Source organism: Nothobranchius furzeri, chromosome 9, assembly GCF_043380555.1.
Source record: "Nothobranchius furzeri strain GRZ-AD chromosome 9, NfurGRZ-RIMD1, whole genome shotgun sequence".
Classification (NCBI taxonomy): domain Eukaryota; kingdom Metazoa; phylum Chordata; class Actinopteri; order Cyprinodontiformes; family Nothobranchiidae; genus Nothobranchius; species Nothobranchius furzeri.
The window spans coordinates 2,491,101-2,508,529 of NC_091749.1; the positions used below are offsets into that span (position 1 = coordinate 2,491,101).

The 17,429-nt window shown below is 44.9% G+C and overlaps 1 protein-coding gene and 1 long non-coding RNA gene across 3 annotated transcripts in view; both read left to right on the plus strand.

The window, feature by feature from the left end:
* The window catches only part of ccne1 (cyclin E1), a 20,913-nt gene extending 11,560 nt beyond the window's left edge, over positions 1 to 9,353 (plus strand). For both annotated transcript variants that reach the window (XM_015942325.3, XM_054732443.2), the window contains 6 exons: positions 5,746 to 5,892; positions 5,979 to 6,074; positions 6,187 to 6,321; positions 6,577 to 6,688; positions 8,680 to 8,837; positions 8,932 to 9,353. In XM_015942325.3, the coding sequence (XP_015797811.1) occupies positions 5,746 to 5,892; positions 5,979 to 6,074; positions 6,187 to 6,321; positions 6,577 to 6,688; positions 8,680 to 8,837; positions 8,932 to 9,117 (834 nt within the window). In that variant the 3' untranslated portion in view covers positions 9,118 to 9,353. The remainder of the gene's footprint in view (positions 1 to 5,745; positions 5,893 to 5,978; positions 6,075 to 6,186; positions 6,322 to 6,576; positions 6,689 to 8,679; positions 8,838 to 8,931) is intronic.
* A 3,374-nt stretch (positions 9,354 to 12,727) lies between these two features.
* On the plus strand, positions 12,728 to 16,556 carry LOC129153201 (uncharacterized). Its single transcript, XR_008559400.2, has 3 exons — positions 12,728 to 13,109; positions 13,228 to 13,394; positions 13,841 to 16,556. It is a non-coding gene; the product is annotated as an uncharacterized lncRNA (long non-coding RNA).
* Positions 16,557 to 17,429: the final 873 nt, after the last annotated feature.

A 17,429-nucleotide genomic window follows, 5' to 3' on the forward strand; every position in this document is an offset into this window, starting at 1 on the left:
GGGTCTTCTGGGCTGTGTTTACGCCCAGAGCAATGGGCTCCAAAAGCCTCGTGCAGGACTCCTTGGTCCTGGTGCTCCCAGACTAAGCAGGACGATGGCCTAATATTGCGTCCAGCGTGTTGTACCACTTACTGCCTTTGTCCACTCTGGTTGTTGTGACCTCTGATTTTTCTTTATTGTCCTGCTTCATTTTTTTTTCTCTTCATTGCTTCACGGCTTCTTCTAGTGTGCACTTATCGTGGAAAATGTTTTCATATTACGCTGCGAGCCTTCCAAACCTCTCTGGACCTCTTCATTTGAAAAGCTAGCCAAAAGAGCTTTCAGTTCCTCGTCAGCCCACTTATCCAGTTGTCACACACACAGGTGTGTGTGTGAGAAATTTGTTCTCCACATTTGACCCGTCCCCTGGGGGAGCGGTGAGCTGCAGACACGGCCGCGCTCGGGAACCATTTGGTGGTTTAACCCCCCAATCCAACCCTTAATGCTGAGTGTCAAGCAGGGAGGCATTGGGTCCCATTTTTACCAAGTCTTTGGTACGACCCGACCGGGAATCGAGCTCTTACCTCCCGGTGTCGGGGCGGACACTCTACCACTAGGCAGCTGAGTTGTTCTGTAACCGCCAACTGTAGTTTTTCTGAAGAAGGTGGGTCTCTAAGAACAAAACCTAGCAAGGGATGAATTTACTCCTGGTAAACGGTGTGTATTTATGTAGACACCTGAACAGGTTTTTAGGAGGAGTGTGAGTTATAAAGTGGGAACTGCACGTGTTTTATAGTTCTGAAGAGAAGTACATTTATCAGCATTTTATAACTGAGGTCCTAAACTACTCCACCCAAAACCGAAGTTGTCTGTTGACTCATTTCCCAGCATTAGATAAGTTACCGTAATTTCTGGACTATAGCGCGCACCTCAATAAAAGCCGCACCAGCAAAAAAAAAAAAAAGGTTTTCTACACACACACACACACGCCGCACTCAAACACAAGCCGCGGCGCAGCAGCCACATGCAGGTCTCCGGTGCACAGCGCATGTACGGCCATGACGTAAGATAATTAGACAGGAAGACGCTACACGGAGGTTTTTCCTTGTTGTTTTAATTCAACAAAAAGAATTTTAAACACGGGTGAGCGTGCCTGCAAGTGTAGAAAACAGCACCGATAGCATTCATATTTCTGGATGTTATGAAATAAAAACAGCACTGACACGTTATTACCGGTCATTTGCATGTTTAGAAGAACAGAACAGCGCTGACTCAGCATTAATAAGCCCTGGATGGTTAGAAAATAAAAACTGCACACAAAACATGCCTGGTTAGTAAATAAAACACACCTGCCTACCAGAAGAAGTCATTCGCTCTCATCTTCCTCCTGCGCACTAAAGCCATTAAAGTCCTCTTCTTCAGGGTCGGAGCTGAACAGCCTCAGAAGAGCTTCGTCACATACCTTTTCTGTGGCGATGTCCGTGTCGCTGTCCGTGTTGCTGTCATCATCCCCGGGTGAAGCTGGCTTGAATGAGTTCTTCCCGCTGCCGTCTCCAGCGCCGAACCATGGATTCATTCATGCCAAGCGTACGTGCGGCAGCGCTGTTTCCCTCCTTTACTGCCAGATCGATGCCTTCAGCTTAAATGCAGCATCATATGAACTCATACGTGTAGTTACCATGATGAGGGGGTATGGACTTGAAAAACATTCTTCGCGGTGCCGGCTGCTTGCGTGTGCTAAATTAAAATGAGCACTTTCTTCCATTTCCACTTTTGACTTCCACCTGTTTCACTTCCTGCTAAAGCGCCCCCTAGTGGCAGGTGAAGGAAAACCTTCAGTAAAGCCGCTCCTCATCATAAGCCGCACGGTTCAAAGCGCGGGGAAAAAAGTAGCGGCTTATAGTCTGGAAACTACGGTAAATAAAGCTGCCTGGCTGCTACTTAAGTTATTATTACAAAACATTTTCATTCAAAAATCCACTTTTTGAGTTTGGTTGATTTTATTTTTTAACTAAGGGATTTATTATTAAGCTCATATTCAAATAAAAATATTATAGTTAAGTCACAATAACACGGTATAAAAGAACAAATGACAGTCCTAATATTTTTGTTGTGTCAAATATAAAATTAGTAGATTGGACCGGGTGTGTGTGAACACACACAGGTACGGCTTTAATCAGACCAACGTGGGCCCAGGACAATAAGGATCCAGAGACTGTGACCACGGGCCACTTTTCGCTTCATGCTGACTCTGAATAAGGTGAATGTGAAGAATGGTGCGGGGAATATTTTGATGTGGAGTTTCTTACTCGAGGTATGTTTGAATGAGGGACGGGTCTGACCCCTGACCTCAGATTCAGAGGCAGCGTGAAGACTACTCCAGACTTTCAGCTGGAGTAAGAGTGTTGCAGCAGATGGTCGGGCCCCAAGGAGCCCTGAACGGACTCGGTTCTGTGTCTGACGCTTGTTTTAAAACCTCCAGTAGACAGAAATCTGTTTGTTCTCCCAGATTCTGCTTTTCTACTGAGTCCCACTTTTCCTTCTAACCCGATTTACCAACGTTTACAACAAGTATTTAATAATTATAAAGTAAACTAATAATAAATCAACAAGTCAGAGCTGATATGACTGTTATTTAACTATAAGACTTTACTTATCTTTCATAGAAGAACAAAAGTATATGATTGTTTATGTGCAGATTTAATCAATCAATCATTCAAAGCTTTATTTATAAAGCCCAAGGCGCTCAACATGGTACAGTTGAAGGTAAAATACACGGAATAAATCAAAAATAAAAGCAATTCAAATTACAAAAAAGGTGAAACATTCTGGTACAGGACAGATGTGTAAAACAAGGGATAGAGTGACCCAATGAAAACTGAAATAAATTCAACATAAAAGAGGGCCAAAATCAAACATGTTCTGGAAACGCCAAGCGGAGGAGGTGTGTTTTTAGGTGATTCTTAAAGACTGGCAGAGATGGGGACAGCCTGACTGAGGGTGGCAACTGGTTCCAGATAGACGGTGCTAGGACTGAGAAAGCCCGGTCCCCACGGGTACGACACCTAGACCGAGGGACAGCGAGCAGGCCTTGGTCAGAGGAGCGCAGAGCGCGTGATGGGGAATGTCTATTCAGGAGCGTGGCCAGATAGGGGGGAGCACCACCCTGGAAGAAATTGTAAACAAAGACGAGGAGTCTGAGTTGTGAACGATAGTAAACCGGAAGCCAGTGCAGGGAGGCCAGAACTGGACTGATGTGGTCCCATTTCCAGGTCCCAGTCAGGAACCTGGCTGCGCTGTTCTGCACAACCTTTAGGCGATGCAGTGATGACTGACACAACCCTGCATAGAGAGAGCTGCAGTAATCAAGTCTAGAAATTACAAAAGCATGCAGTACCCGCTCCAGGTGGGCTCTCGACAGCATAGGCTTGATTTTAGCAAGGCGTCTCAGGTGAAAGAAACTGGACCGGATCACAGAATTGATGTGAGCCTCAAATTTAAGTCCAGCATCAAGTTTCACCCCCAAACTGGTAACAACTGGTTTTGAGTATGGAGAAAGAGGGCCAAGATCAACATAACGATCCACATTCCTGCTGTTGGGGTGAAAAACAATGAGCTCTGTCTTTCCCTCATTCAGATGCAGAACGTTGGCCATTAGCCAAGACTTCACCTCATTAACACAGGAGACAAAGGACTGAATAGAGTGACCTTTCTCCTGACACAGTGGAGAGTAAATCTGGCAATCGTCGGCATACAGATGGAATGATAGGCCATGTTTACGAAAGATTGACCCATTTAGGTTTTTACTCAGTGCGTTTACATGCAGCCAGTAACCCTTTTAAAACCCGAATATTCACAATAACCTGGTTCCTTACGGCCATGTAAACACCGCCAAAAACCCGGATATGCTCATAACCGGCCCGGGTTCTTAAAAACCCGGATATACACCTGGGGTAACCCTTTTCTAACCCGAATGTTTGGTCGCGTAAACGCGTATCGGGATATCCCCATCAAAGCGTGTGTTCTGTGCATGCTCTGTTCGCAAGGAGTCTTGGTCTTTTGAGTAGCGAGACGTCTTGTATGCGCCAGAACACCGGAAGTAAACAACAAGTTGGGAGCAAAATGGCGAGTCGCGGCACAGCACCACACTTTTGGAGTGACGAGGAAACTAAAGCGCAAACAAATGCGGTCGCTATCTCTTCCGAACTGGGAAACATGTTGTTGTTTTCACGGATACCGGAACGAGAAGAACCGGAAATGACGCATATTGCATCTGGACGTAGTCCACACGTCCTGACGCTACCCCAACGTCCGCATTTACATCGGGTTATGCAAGTTAGGGGTAACTCTTTCTATTTGTGCTTGTAAACGGGTTATCCTGATCAATACCTGATCTTATACCGACCTTAACCCGATCATAACCCGGATATTGGCTGCATGTAAATGTATTCACTGTGTTTTAGGTGATGTTTAAGAACTACAAAAGGAGAGGGGATAATGTCAGAGATGTTAATGTTTGGAGTTCAGTTAAGTTCACAGGAACCAGACAGATGGACCGGGTCTGGGGGCCTGCAGCAACTTTTCTGCTCGCTGATATAAGTGAATTCCAGGCTTAGCGCCGAAATCCGGGTTTATTCAATTATGTGATTGTCTGTTTTCCACGTGGCTGTTTCTCACCAGTATCAGCTGATGGAGGGCTCTAGTTTTGTTGCGCCGTTCGTGTCAGCGGACACATTAGGGTTGGGGAGGGGGGCGGGGCATGACGCGTAGCCTGGCGGGTGGCCAAGCAAAGCCTGGCAGGTCGCCAGGCTTATAAAGCGCTGGGGGAAACCCTGGAGGTGCTTCATAAGAAACATGTTCTTGTTCTACTCCAAAAATGCAAGGAGGAAATCTGAAGGTAGAAGTAGTTTTCAAATGTATTAAATAACAAATCAAGCACACCGTTTTCCCTGCTTCACCAAGGCAGGCTGGCTGCACGCTTTTCCTGACTAAAACTAAAAAGCCTACTTGATGCTGCGGTCAGCTCCATCAGAGAGACGCACGCTTTCTGACACGTTAGCTTGTTTGATCTCCATCAGAAGCATTCGAACCATTTTTAAAAGACAAGTTGAACTTGCAAGTCAACTAAAGTGCGCGACTCCGCACTCGCGCTGATAAAGCAAGCATAAACCAAGCTTTAGAAACCAGCCTGAACCTGCTCCGATGTGGGAGGAGTCTCCGTCTCTGTCCCTCACCTACGGTGCCAGTATCATCGACTCTAGCCGCGCTGTGTGTGCGGCTCTGTCAGCTGTGGAATTGGGCTCGACTCGCAGAATTATTTCTGATTATGATCAGTCACTCTGAGTTTTTCATGCAGGCTGAGCATGAAAATAGTCTCCTACACCTGTCTCCTGCAGTAGCTTCTGACCGAAAACAGACGATTAGAAACACCTGACAGATCTCGGTCATCCTGTCTCTTAACATTCATGGACTCACCCGTCATGACTTGTGACGGGGAAGGCTGTTGGTTTAGCGTCCAGGAAACGGCAGAGAACGTCTTGGCTAATAGAAGCTAGCTGTTAGCATTAGTGACTCCACCACATGGAACTCCCTCAGGTTGGTGTTATTGTGGGGGTAAAACGTAAACAGAGTCAGTGGTAGAGTCACGTTGCCGTCGTCAAGTCAGAGATGAGATACTCAAAATATGAGGAAGGGAGACCAAAGCTCAGCTCTGATTAATCTGAACTTCCTGTTTCTGATTCCTGCTTAACCCTGGTCCGTCTTCAGGTGAGTGAGGTGTATAAACTCCACAGGGAGACGTATCATCTCGCTCAGGACTACTTTGACCGCTTCATGGCCACTCAGAGAAATGTCTTCAAGTCCACACTACAGCTCATCGGCATCACTTGTCTTTTCATTGCAGCCAAAGTGGAGGTCAGAGTTCCTCCTGCAGACATTCGTTACATTATGGTGTTATTTGTTGGTGCGGAGCTCATCTCTGATGCTTTTGCTCTCCGTAGGAGATGTACCCTCCTAAAGTCCACCAGTTTGCCTACGTCACAGATGAAGCCTGTACAGAGGACGACATTCTCAGTATGGAGATCATCGTTATGAAGGTGCAGAGCTTGAGACGGTTGTTGTCCCCCTAAAACCACAAACAGAAATCAACGTCTAGAGTCAAATCTACATTTTAAGGTGTTTGAGTTTGTCTCTTCCACCTTAACCCAGGAGCTGAAGTGGAGTCTCAGTCCACAGACTCCCATCTCCTGGCTCAACGTTTACATGCAGGTGGCCTACCTGACCGACTCGGAGAAGCTGCTGATTCCCACCTACCCCCAGCAGACCTTCACACAGATCGCACAGGTAGGCTGGAGAGTCTTTTAGGCCCCCCCCCTCTACTTGCGGAATAGCCGCACTGGAGGTCAGACCAGGTGACTTTTTGGGATTTTCTTTATCGTAAGGCGTGGATGTTCTGGTGAGTAAGCTCAGGGATGGATCAAAACAATTCAGACCCAGGTAAACTCTACAGGTGGTTGTTTACCTGCTGCATCTGGGGGAGGGGCTTATCTCCTCTAGGTTCTGAAAGAGCCGCTCTCATCGGTCTGTGTCCTCCTGTAGCTGCTGGACCTGTGCTTGTTGGATGTGAGGTGCCTCGAGTTTTCCAACGGTGTTCTTGCCGCTTCAGCACTTTTCCACTTTTCCTCTCTGGAGTTGGTGGAAAACGTTTCAGGTAAAAACCAGAAGTTCCTCATCTGCATGTTGGTTTTGGTGATTTCAGTGATGGTCGGCCCACAAAACTGAACAGAACCGGTGCCTCTCACGGTGGGAGTTGTGCCACAGTCCCAGGATTAGACGGTCCGAAACCTTCATGTTTGAAAAGAGCCAGCTAACCACAGGTCTTACATCCCTGAAATAACCTAAACGTTAACGTGCCATTTTCCTGTGAACAGTAACATCATTTAGACAAAATATGCCTTTAAGAAAGAGAGAAAGAGAAAGGAAAGGACTTGCAGCACAATCAGTGGGGGAACTGAAAACTCCTGTAGGACGAGAGAAAAGTCCAGCTGTTAACGAAAACGCTCAGGATGATCGAGTCCAGGACGACTACACCGACGTCCCGCAGCAGAAGCCCTTTTTACAAGACACACTTTGCTTGTTAGCGCGTGAACTAGCGGAGCCACTTGTGGTCCTTTTGATAACTGGGGTTAACTGACATGGTGTCCAGAGCGCAGCAACAGCTGCAGCTCGCCACTCCCCACGGGGTGGCGCAGATGCGGAGATGAATTTCACCAGTGTGTGATGACTGTCCAGTTTTTTGATAAGCTACTTGCAACGGCTTGATAATGATAAGCGACTACGTTTACATGCAGCCAATATTCGGGTTAAGGTCGGTATAAGATCAGGTATTGATCAGAATAACCCGTTTACAAGCACAAATAGAAAGAGTTACCTCTAACTTGCATAACCCGATTTAAATGCGGATGTTGGGGTAGCGTCAGGACGTGTGGACTACGTCCAGATGCAATATGCCTCATTTCCGGTTCTTCTCGTTCCGGTATCCGTGAAAACAACAACATGTTTCCCAGTTGGGAAGAGATAGCGACCGCGTTTGTTTGCGCTTTAGTTTCCTCGTCACTCCAAAAGTGTGGTGCTGTGCCGCGACTCGCCATGTTGCTCCCAACTTGTTGTTTACTTCCGGAGTTCTGGCGCGTACAAGACGTCTCGCTACTCAAAAGACCAAGATTCCTTGCGAACAGAGCATGTGCAGAACACACGCTTTGATGGGGAAATCCCGATATGTGTTTACACGACCAAACATTCGGGTTAGAAAAGGGTTACCCCAGGTGTAGTAACCGGGTTTTTAAAAACCCGGTTATGAGCATATCCGGGTTTTTGGCGGTGTTTACATGGACCTGCGGAACCGGGTTATTGTGAATATTCGGGTTTTAAAAGAGTTACTGGCTGCATGTAAACGCACTCAGTGACCTGCACTTGTATAGCGTCTTTCCGAGTCAGAGGACTCGCTGATGGTGATGAGCTACGATTTAGCCACAGCTGCCCTGGGGCGCACTGACATAAGGTCCCCCATGGACGAGGCTTCAGGACAAGTATGGTGGACACAACTGGGACACGGTTTTAACTTTTTATGACACTTGAAAACAAAATAACAATTAAAGAACACGACGGCTTGGCTACAGCTGCATGGTGGCGCAGTTGTTAGCACTGTTGCCTCGCAGCGCGAAGGTTGCAGGTTCGAAACTCGGCTGCGGCCTTTCTGCGTGGAGTTGCGTGTTCTCCCCATGCATGCGTGGGTTTCCTCCGGGTACTCCGGTTTCCCCCACAGATCACAACGTGCCCTATAGGCTTTGGATAAAAGCATCCGCTAAACGAATAAACATAAACATAAACATACAGCGACCAGGTTAGCCTCGCTATCCCGATGGCTGCGTTGTTAGGGGCAGGTTGGATTAGGTTGGTTTGGAAACCTGCAATCAAACACAAACACATGCTTAATACTCCACCTGTATTACTTAGCAACACGTATAATGTAGCTAGTCACTGGGAAGGCGTACCAGTCCTGGTGTGTGTGTGTGTGTGTGTCACACACACCCACCGGAAAGTTCTACAATGACTATTGGACTTGAACTTTAGTTTCTGTTGCCTGCTGAGCAGTCTGAGCGTCTCTGTCTGTCGATCATTGACGGGACTTCCTTCCTGCAGCTCTGAAAAGGGTGGAGGTGGAGGAGTGTGTCAGGTGGATGGTGCCATTTGCCATGGTGCTGCGAGAGGCCGGAGACTCAAGAATGAAAGCGTTCCTGGGAATCCCTCCCGAGGACACGCACAACATCCAAAGCCACGCCCCCTTTCTAACATGGCTGGTAAGATCAATAAAGTACAGTAAGTTAAAGTCTGGGTGTATGGTGGGTGACAGGGCAGGTGTGTGTGTGTGTGTGTGTGTGTGTGTGTGTGTAGGACAAGGCCCACTCCTACCAGAATACGGACCTGGAGCACCACAGCAGCTGTCCAGTTCCCTCCGGTGTCCTGACTCCTCCTCTGAGCAGCGAGAAAGCTGAGGAAGCGGTCCGTGTGGAAGCTGCGGTTCCGAAGATGAGACCTAGGATGAGTTTACCTTCCCTCCAACACCACCTGCTGGAGTAGACCCTGCCCAGGTCACGGCCGTAGCTTCTGTTGATCCCACCGACTGATGAAACTGGGACGGTTTTCCCCTCCTCCCTTCAAGCGTTGCCTTCTGCATGTGCAGACCTGCCATGGACTCATCAGATCTCTACACAAATGTTTTTAACTGCGGTGCTCCCAGATGTTTGCATCAATTGCCGACCACTCTTTTTATCTTCTATGCAGACGGCTAATTGAGAGAACGTTTTCCAGATTCATTACTTGATTTTGGGTGTTTGATTTTTTTATTGTGATTTAATTAATTTTTTTTATTCAGTCATTTGCCCAGTAACCCTTTCTAGGGTCCTACATGACCCTATGTGCTGCTAAAAATGGGCTTTGCATGATGGGAAATGTTCTTTCTGGTTCTCCTCTGGCTGAAACCAGATGGTGTTTGGTTCTGGGACCAGTAGCTTGGCTACCTCAAAGGACAGGTGAACCAGCCAGGCTTCAAAAGCTCTAATGTGGATTTATTTAACTTGATCACAAATGGCTGTTTTACGTCCCAAGTGTTGTTTTTTTAAATGCTGCTAAATGACTTCTATAAAAGCATCTGAAAGCTGCTTGTGTGTGTTTCAGTTTTCCTCCACTAGGTGTCACTGTGGTGCTTTCAGACTGACATCTTTATATAGCATGTTAGATTATTAAGTTACTCCCTACAGTTTATTTTTATTTGCATAAATAAAACTTCTATAATTTCCTCCAGGATAAACTAGACCCGCTCATAGAAACTCAAACCCCCCCCCCCCCCCCCCCCCCCCCCCCAGCGCCTTGTCATCTGGCCTTAAACGTTGGTCGTGTGAGGAAAAGGCTCATAACGACCGATGGGTTTTTGCTGAGCTTGGCCACATCGGTCCCACCTACTAGTCTGATCAGACCAGTTTAGGTCCTAGAGTTCATTTTTTATTTCCTCCATTTGGTGTCAAAATCAGACATTGGCTGAGGTGCTGCTGAGCCCCCGACCTGGGGTCTGTGACCCCTCATGGGGGTCCCCACAATTTTGAGTTTGAAGATGTTTTAGGTTGCTTCTAGATTACGTTTGAAAAAATTCAGGTGATTCACTCAATAGTGCATCTAAAACTCCATATAAAAACTATAAAGTTTGCATTTATTCCATTTAAATTGTGCACATGCAGGTCGGGGGGCCCTGGCTTGTCTTGGACGCAGGAAAGGGGAGCCACTGTCCTAAGCTTTTCTCCCTCCCTTGAGGCAGAAGGTTGAGCAGCTACACGCTGCAGGGCTTCATTGATACTTGGTGTTAAAATGTAAAATAGCTTAATGCCAAACCCACAGAAAGTAAGTATTCTGACACCGAACAGATCAAACAGCTGCATAGGAAATGAGATCTGGAAAAGTAAAAACCGCATCACTATTAAATGATTTATCAAGGTGAGAGTGCATAAATAAATACCTGGTCTCCAAAAGCAGCCTTACATGTTTATTTACACAAAAACAAGAGTTATGCATCTAACCAGCTGTTGAATGCAGCACCTTTGGGTTTCCACTAACAAGGAATCAAGCGGCTCCTTGTTCAGCATCAGAAGAACCAACTAGATCCAGAAAACAGCTGGAGCTCGCTGGGATTCCTGTTAACCGGCCGCACAGATCTGGGGTTCCCGCCCGGAGCCTCCAGGGGTTGTTTTCCTCTCGACGCGTGGTAAATGCCAGACGTGTTGTTTTCTCTCACTAAGCGGAGTCAGAACCAGGACACACCTCCCCCAGGGCCTTGCCACCATCCCATGTAAACAACTTGCTCCAGTGTTTATTAGACACTTTGATGTCACCGACTGACTCCATTTCTGTCCTCTTACTCTTAAATATTTAACTGATGCAGGCATATTTACAACAGTGGAGGGAGAAACCGACAACAACTAGGGCTGTGTTTGCTGATGCTGATCACCAGTCTGTTTGTTCAGGGTAAGGATGCTCTAGGGGTCATCGGGAGTCCAGAACTCAGATGTTCTCATATCCAGGGTTAAGTGAGCTTTGCCTCCCTCTGGTGGTGAGTGTCAGAGTTTACATTTGGAGCTGGGATCTGTAAAAGTGGAACTCTGGTGGATCTTTTCCTTGGATGTTCAAACATAAACCACAGAAGAGTGTACAGACACAACTGTCACTATACCTCCTTAGATCTGCTTTCCTGCCCATAAATCTGATCCAAACTGGAGTCAGACGTTTCGGTGTCATTTCAATAAATACGCTTGTAGCAAATAAAGCTAATTTTACATTCAGGGTTTAATACTGTCTATTTATGTTGGGCTGCTCTGACATAAATACATGTTCTGTTGGAAGGTTATCAAAGCCTTGTCATAATTAAGCATAATTAACATATATTTATTTTCTCAAGTAGTTGGTAAAAGTGAAAACATTCTGGCTTTCCCATTCGTTTGACAGGAAAAATACATTAAAACATCAATTAAACACAATGAAGAAAAGAACATAGAAAAAAGAAACAATGCAAATAAAATCAGAGGTCATAGGCAGATTTGAACAGGTGTGTCTTGAGTCTGGATTTGAAGAGGGTGAAACTGTCAATATTTCTGATGTCTGGGGGGAGTGAGCTCCAGAGACTGGGAGCAGAGCGGCTGAAAGCTCTGCTCCCCGTGGTAGTGAGACGGCCAGGAGGAACAGCAAGATGGAGGGAGGAAGACGATTTGAGGGAAAGGGACGGGTGGTAATACTTAAAAGGTCTGAAATACATGGAGGAGAGAGATTGTGGATGGCTTTGAAGGTATGGAGGAGAATCTTGAAGATGGACCTGAATTTAACTGGAAGCCAGTGAAGCTGCTGGAGAACCGGGGCGATGTGGTGAAAGGAAGGGGTTCTGGTGATGATATGGGCTGCTGAGTTTTGGACCGGTTAAAGTTCATGAAGGAGTTTGTAAGGGAGACCAAAAAGAAGTGAATTGCAGTAATCGAGACGGGAGGTGACGAGACTGTGGACAAGAATGGCGGCAGTGTGATGGGTAATGGAGACGGTTTATGGATCGAAGATGGAAATAGGCTGACCGAATTATGTCATTGATGTGAGCATGAAAAGAAAGTGAGCTGTTGAGGATGACACCTAGACTCTTAACCTGAGGGGAGGGGGAGACTGTGGCACTGTCAATAGTTAAAGAAAAGCTGTCAGATTTAGAGATGGTGGATTTGGTACTGTAATGTCCATAAATGGTCAGTGTTTCATGTACAGTTTGACACCTTCAGTATCTGAGAATATGGAGACAGGAGTCTACATGTGTTGCCTTTAATCTGCCGGATCCTGCCATTCCATCAGCTGGAGTCCGGGCCTCTCTGCAGCTCGGAACACGTGATAACATGTTGTCAACAAACCGTTCCCTTCTCAAGGTCCTTCTGTGCCAAGCAGTGGCGGCTGGCCAGTAGAGGGCGATAGGGCGCCGCCCTCCCAGTTTTTCCATGTTTTTAATATTTATTTTAAAAAATAAATAAATAAAATTAACAATAATCACATATTCTAAGTTAATTGTGTGTTTTGTAACAAAAATAAATCATATATATATATCTATATTGGTCTCTGCCGGTCTCTGCCGAGCCTCTGCCGAGCTCTGCCGAGCGGTGGAGGCTGTGTGCTGTTTTTCAATCGCCCAAACAGGACGAGACCAGCTGTCCAATTGCTGACAAGAATATCAAAGGGCAGGAATGGGAATGTATCCAATCAGCGTCGACGTTGTTTCAGAACGTTTCAGAAGCATGATGGGCGATGGAGCTACCGCCAAAGGATTCGTTGGTGTTCGGTAGAACTCGGCAGAGTCGTTTTTGGTCGTGACGCAGATGTAACATGGACGCCACCGGTGACTACAACCAGCATGGATACCGGATCTCAGCAGCCACTGAATTCAGTTCGGTCTCTTCTCCAGCATCCGTTCGAGAGGAGAACTATGGTGGAAAAACTTAATGTCAAAGAGCTTGGACCAGATCAGCCCGACGTAAAGATAAGCCAGCAGGAGAAGGAGAGAGGTAAACACACGACGCTTCTCCCAAAATTGGTACACCAGGAAGCAGTGGCTAGCTGGATGCAATCACGCTAATGCGTTATTTTGCTTTCTGTGTTTGTTATTCAAAACGGCTGGGACAGATAAGGCATGGATGAGTCAGGAGTTACAGACATGAAACATTTTTCTGAGAAGGTGAAGAAACACGAGTCATCCCGGGCACACATGGACAACAACACGGTGAAGCTAGCCATGCTAGGCAGCAGAGCTAACGTTGCCAAGCAGGGAACAACAGCAGCTGGGTGCAGAGGTAAGCTGTACATTACATTTCTGTGAACAAGACAATCAGAATCAGAAATCCTTGGTTGTCCCACAAACCGGGACATTTGTTTAATAACATGTTTAATGTGCAATAACTGTAAAAACTAATTTCAACACACATACTTATTATACATATTTAATCACGTAAATGTGTATTTCATGTAAATTTGTACATACATCAATCTGATTCCATTTTACCCGTTACACTTCTGCTGCAGCAAACAAATTTCCCAGCTTTTGGGACAATTAAACATTTCTGATTCTCAATCAGATGTTTTTACCTCAAATGTAAAAACATCTGATTGAGAATCTGAAATGTTTTATTGTCCCAAAAACTGGGAAATATGACATTTGTAAGAGGATACTGATGACATTATTTCCTATAAAAGTGTTTCCTATGTACTTATCTGTTGTTTTTTATTTATCATATGACAGGTTTTTCACACCATCCTGAGCCATGCAAAAGAAGGTTCTTGTCACCACACCCATGACCACAGCCGAATCAGAAAGGTGCTTTTCTACTTTAAAGAGGATTAAGACTTTCCTTGAGGAACACCATGACACAGGATGGGCTGAATGCTCTTGCCATGCTCTCCATGGAAAAAAAAGCTTGTCACAAACATTCCTGACTTCAATAAAAAGCTAATCGAGAGCTTTGCCACTCAGAAGGACAGAAGGGCAAAATTTCTGTACAAATGAGGTATCACACACACACACACATGCATCCACTTGATCTTTGTATAAAGTTGACCTTGGCACAACACTCCAGAAATATTAGTGTAAATTTCTGGCATTTTGTCTAAGTAGTGTTTACTACCATTACTGTAACAGTGACCTGCTCATAATTTTTGGTGTTCACTCAAATGTTGAAACTAAACAAAATGTTTTTGTTACTTGCCTCTTGCATTGCCTATTTACCATTTATGGTCGTGTTATTTTATGTGCAATTTAATGCAGTATTTTTCAACCTTGGTCCGCAAGCCAGCGTGCCAATAGTCAGACACACCTGGATTAATCAGTTTGTCCAATGATGTAAGACAGGAAATAAAAGAGCTGTGCTTAATTCAGGAAATAGTGAAGTTGTGCACAAAGCTCAGAAAGCACAAGTTTGTTTAAAAATAAAAAAATAGCACAGCCCCACCAAAAATATTTTTCACCAGCCGCCACTGGAAGCCTGTCTGCCTATCTAGGCCGGACTGGACTGTTCTAAGAGTGACTGTTTTCAGCTCAAATGAGTTAATCATTCGTGAAATAATAATAATAATAATAATGTTTTGATTAATCTGTGCTTGAACTACTGATAGTTTGAAATGAAATGAATTATCACATTGAATGATTTATATATATGGTAATCAGTAATGTTTGATATGACAAGGCAATCATCACCTACACTCACAAGGTTCATTAGAGATAAATTAAAGTTAAGTTAAACTCATGACTAGGGATGGGTACCTTTGACATTTGAATCGATCCGGTACTAATTCCCGGTACCTACGAATCGATACCGGTACTTAACGGTACCAATTTTCGTTACTTTTGAGTGTTTAATATTTTAATTCTCTTTTATAATTAAATATATATTTTTCTCAATATATAACAATATTTGACAAATATCATGATAAATAACATACAACTGTTTGTATTTTAACATCGTCCTTGTAGTTTTATAAGCTGATAATTAAACTGAAGCAAACATCTTTACTGTGAACTAAATTTACTTTGTATCTTCATTCCTTTTGCCGTCCTTTTTCATTTGATTTTTTCTACTGGGAAGATAGAATTTCCGAGGGGAAAGCGAACGCACCATTAGCTGATAACAACGGTGGCAATGGAAGCTAACTTATCAAGCTAACGTTATCTTAAACAGTTTATTTAACTGCTGGAGCAGATTAAAACGATGATGCAGCACACTTAGATCGTCGCTGGTTTCGTCTTCACCCAATCACCCGTCGCATTTAGTAAAGTGAAGCCAAACTTTAGAGCGCGTTCATGTTCTTCTAGTCGGAAATTCGGAGTTCCGAGGAGAAAGCGAACGCACCATTAGCGAAACGGAAGCTAACATATCAAGGTAACGTTATCTTAAACATTTTATTTACCTACCGGAGTAGATTAAGATGAGGATGTCTCACTTAGATCGTTGTCTGTCATTGGTTTCATCACCCAGTTACCCATCACATTTAGTGAAGTGGACCCAAGCGTTAGCGTGCGTTCTTTCTACCATGCTGCTCTGTTTACAACTTGCTCGCAGGGACCGACGACATAACGCTCTTGCACATGCGCAGCTGTCTTGGCAAGCTCTCGTTATGAAGGATGGGTACCGAAACAAGGCACCGTTTGAAAAGACGTGAATCGGTGCTCGGTCGGTACTATGGAATTCGGTCGGTACCTTAAAAAGTACCGAATTCGGTACCCATCCCTACTCATGACACATAAATATTTCTTTACCCCAAATCAGAGCATCCGGTATCTGAAAGAAGGCGTGATGTTCTGAGGTTCTTGGTAATATCCCTTAACACGGCACATTCCGATTGGACAAGAATTCATAATATGAGAATATTAAAACAGAGCTCACTTCACGGTGAGTTAGTTCAAGAGAAAGCTAAGGAACGGCCATCCGGTGCGAAACCTCTTTAACCCAGAGGATTTTTGACAAGCTGTCAAAGCCTTGCTAAAAGCTGCCTACTGCTGACACAGCACACGGTTCCTGCAGAACAAGCTGATGCTGTTCCGACTCCCTAAGAGTCCTTCTAGACACAAACGATTCCATCCATCTGTTGTGACCCGGAAACATCTCTGGACTGGAGAGTCGGTGCTGCGGTTATTCTACAAACCTCGGTGCCCAGAGTTCATCCGACCTCCCTGACCTTCGGATCCGCGAAGAGGGTCTTCCAAAGGGTGAGGTAGACACAGCATGAATCGCGTCTGATGTGGCTTTGATAAGAATCAACTTCCTAGTTGATGCAAGCCAAATTCTTCCTTTTTGCACCCAGAACTCCGCTCTTCTAGATACGAAAGTTCTGATAACCTCACATTCACACAGTCACCATACATCCCATCCCATCCACCTAGATCCATCCATCCACAGTAATCTTAGTTAACTTGTCGTGTTTTTAATTGTTTGGAAAATAAATTCTTACTTTTATAAACCTGACTCTCCTCTTGAATTAATACAAAGTGTCCTACAATCCCTGAATAAACAAATAATTCTAAATCTTCTGGTTAAACATTCAAGACCAATCAGACTGGATTTCCATATTTATATGGGAATTCAATCACATTGGTCAAAGTGTAGAGTAGTGTGTTAAGCTTTAAAAGCATCCAAATACATACAATAATTACTCTCTACAGTACTGTGAGAGACACAAATATGGATGGGGTTGGGTTATGTCAAAAAGGATAAACTGTTATGAATTGTGCAATGGTTCAAAGACACCCCACACTTCTTCATGATGTTTGTATATTCTGTCTATTTTTCATTTGAACTGTTAATTTGCAAGAGTAGTCATAATCACAAGATGGCACTGAACACCCCGTTGATGTGTTTGCTTTGACGGACGTTCCTTGAACGTCTCTGGAGTCAGTTAGCAGCACAAGGCGAGGAGCAGGAGAGGAGCTGCTGTATGTTTTCAGTGATTTGACGTTGAAAGAAAACAGATGAAGTGAGAAAGCAACTCCGGTAGTCATCCTTGCCTCAAAGCTGCAACATATTATGGCGAGCCAGCCCAGCCAGGAGTGAGGAAAAAAGGATTTCCAGTGTGTGAGTTTAGCAGAGGCACGGTTAGCGGCATTAGCGGCTAACGTTAGCACTACCGCACCGCTGAAGAAACACCTTGCTCCAAGCATCAAACCAAAAACTTAACGGACTAAAGACAATCTTGTGAGTACCCACAATGGAAGTAGAAACTCGACGAGATAAGATTACAACCACACTCTGCCAGCTAAATCGTGATCAGATTATAGAAGTGGGCTATAATGTGAAAGGCTTTGCTTCACAGCTGGATGAGCCCACAAAAGACAGTACCAG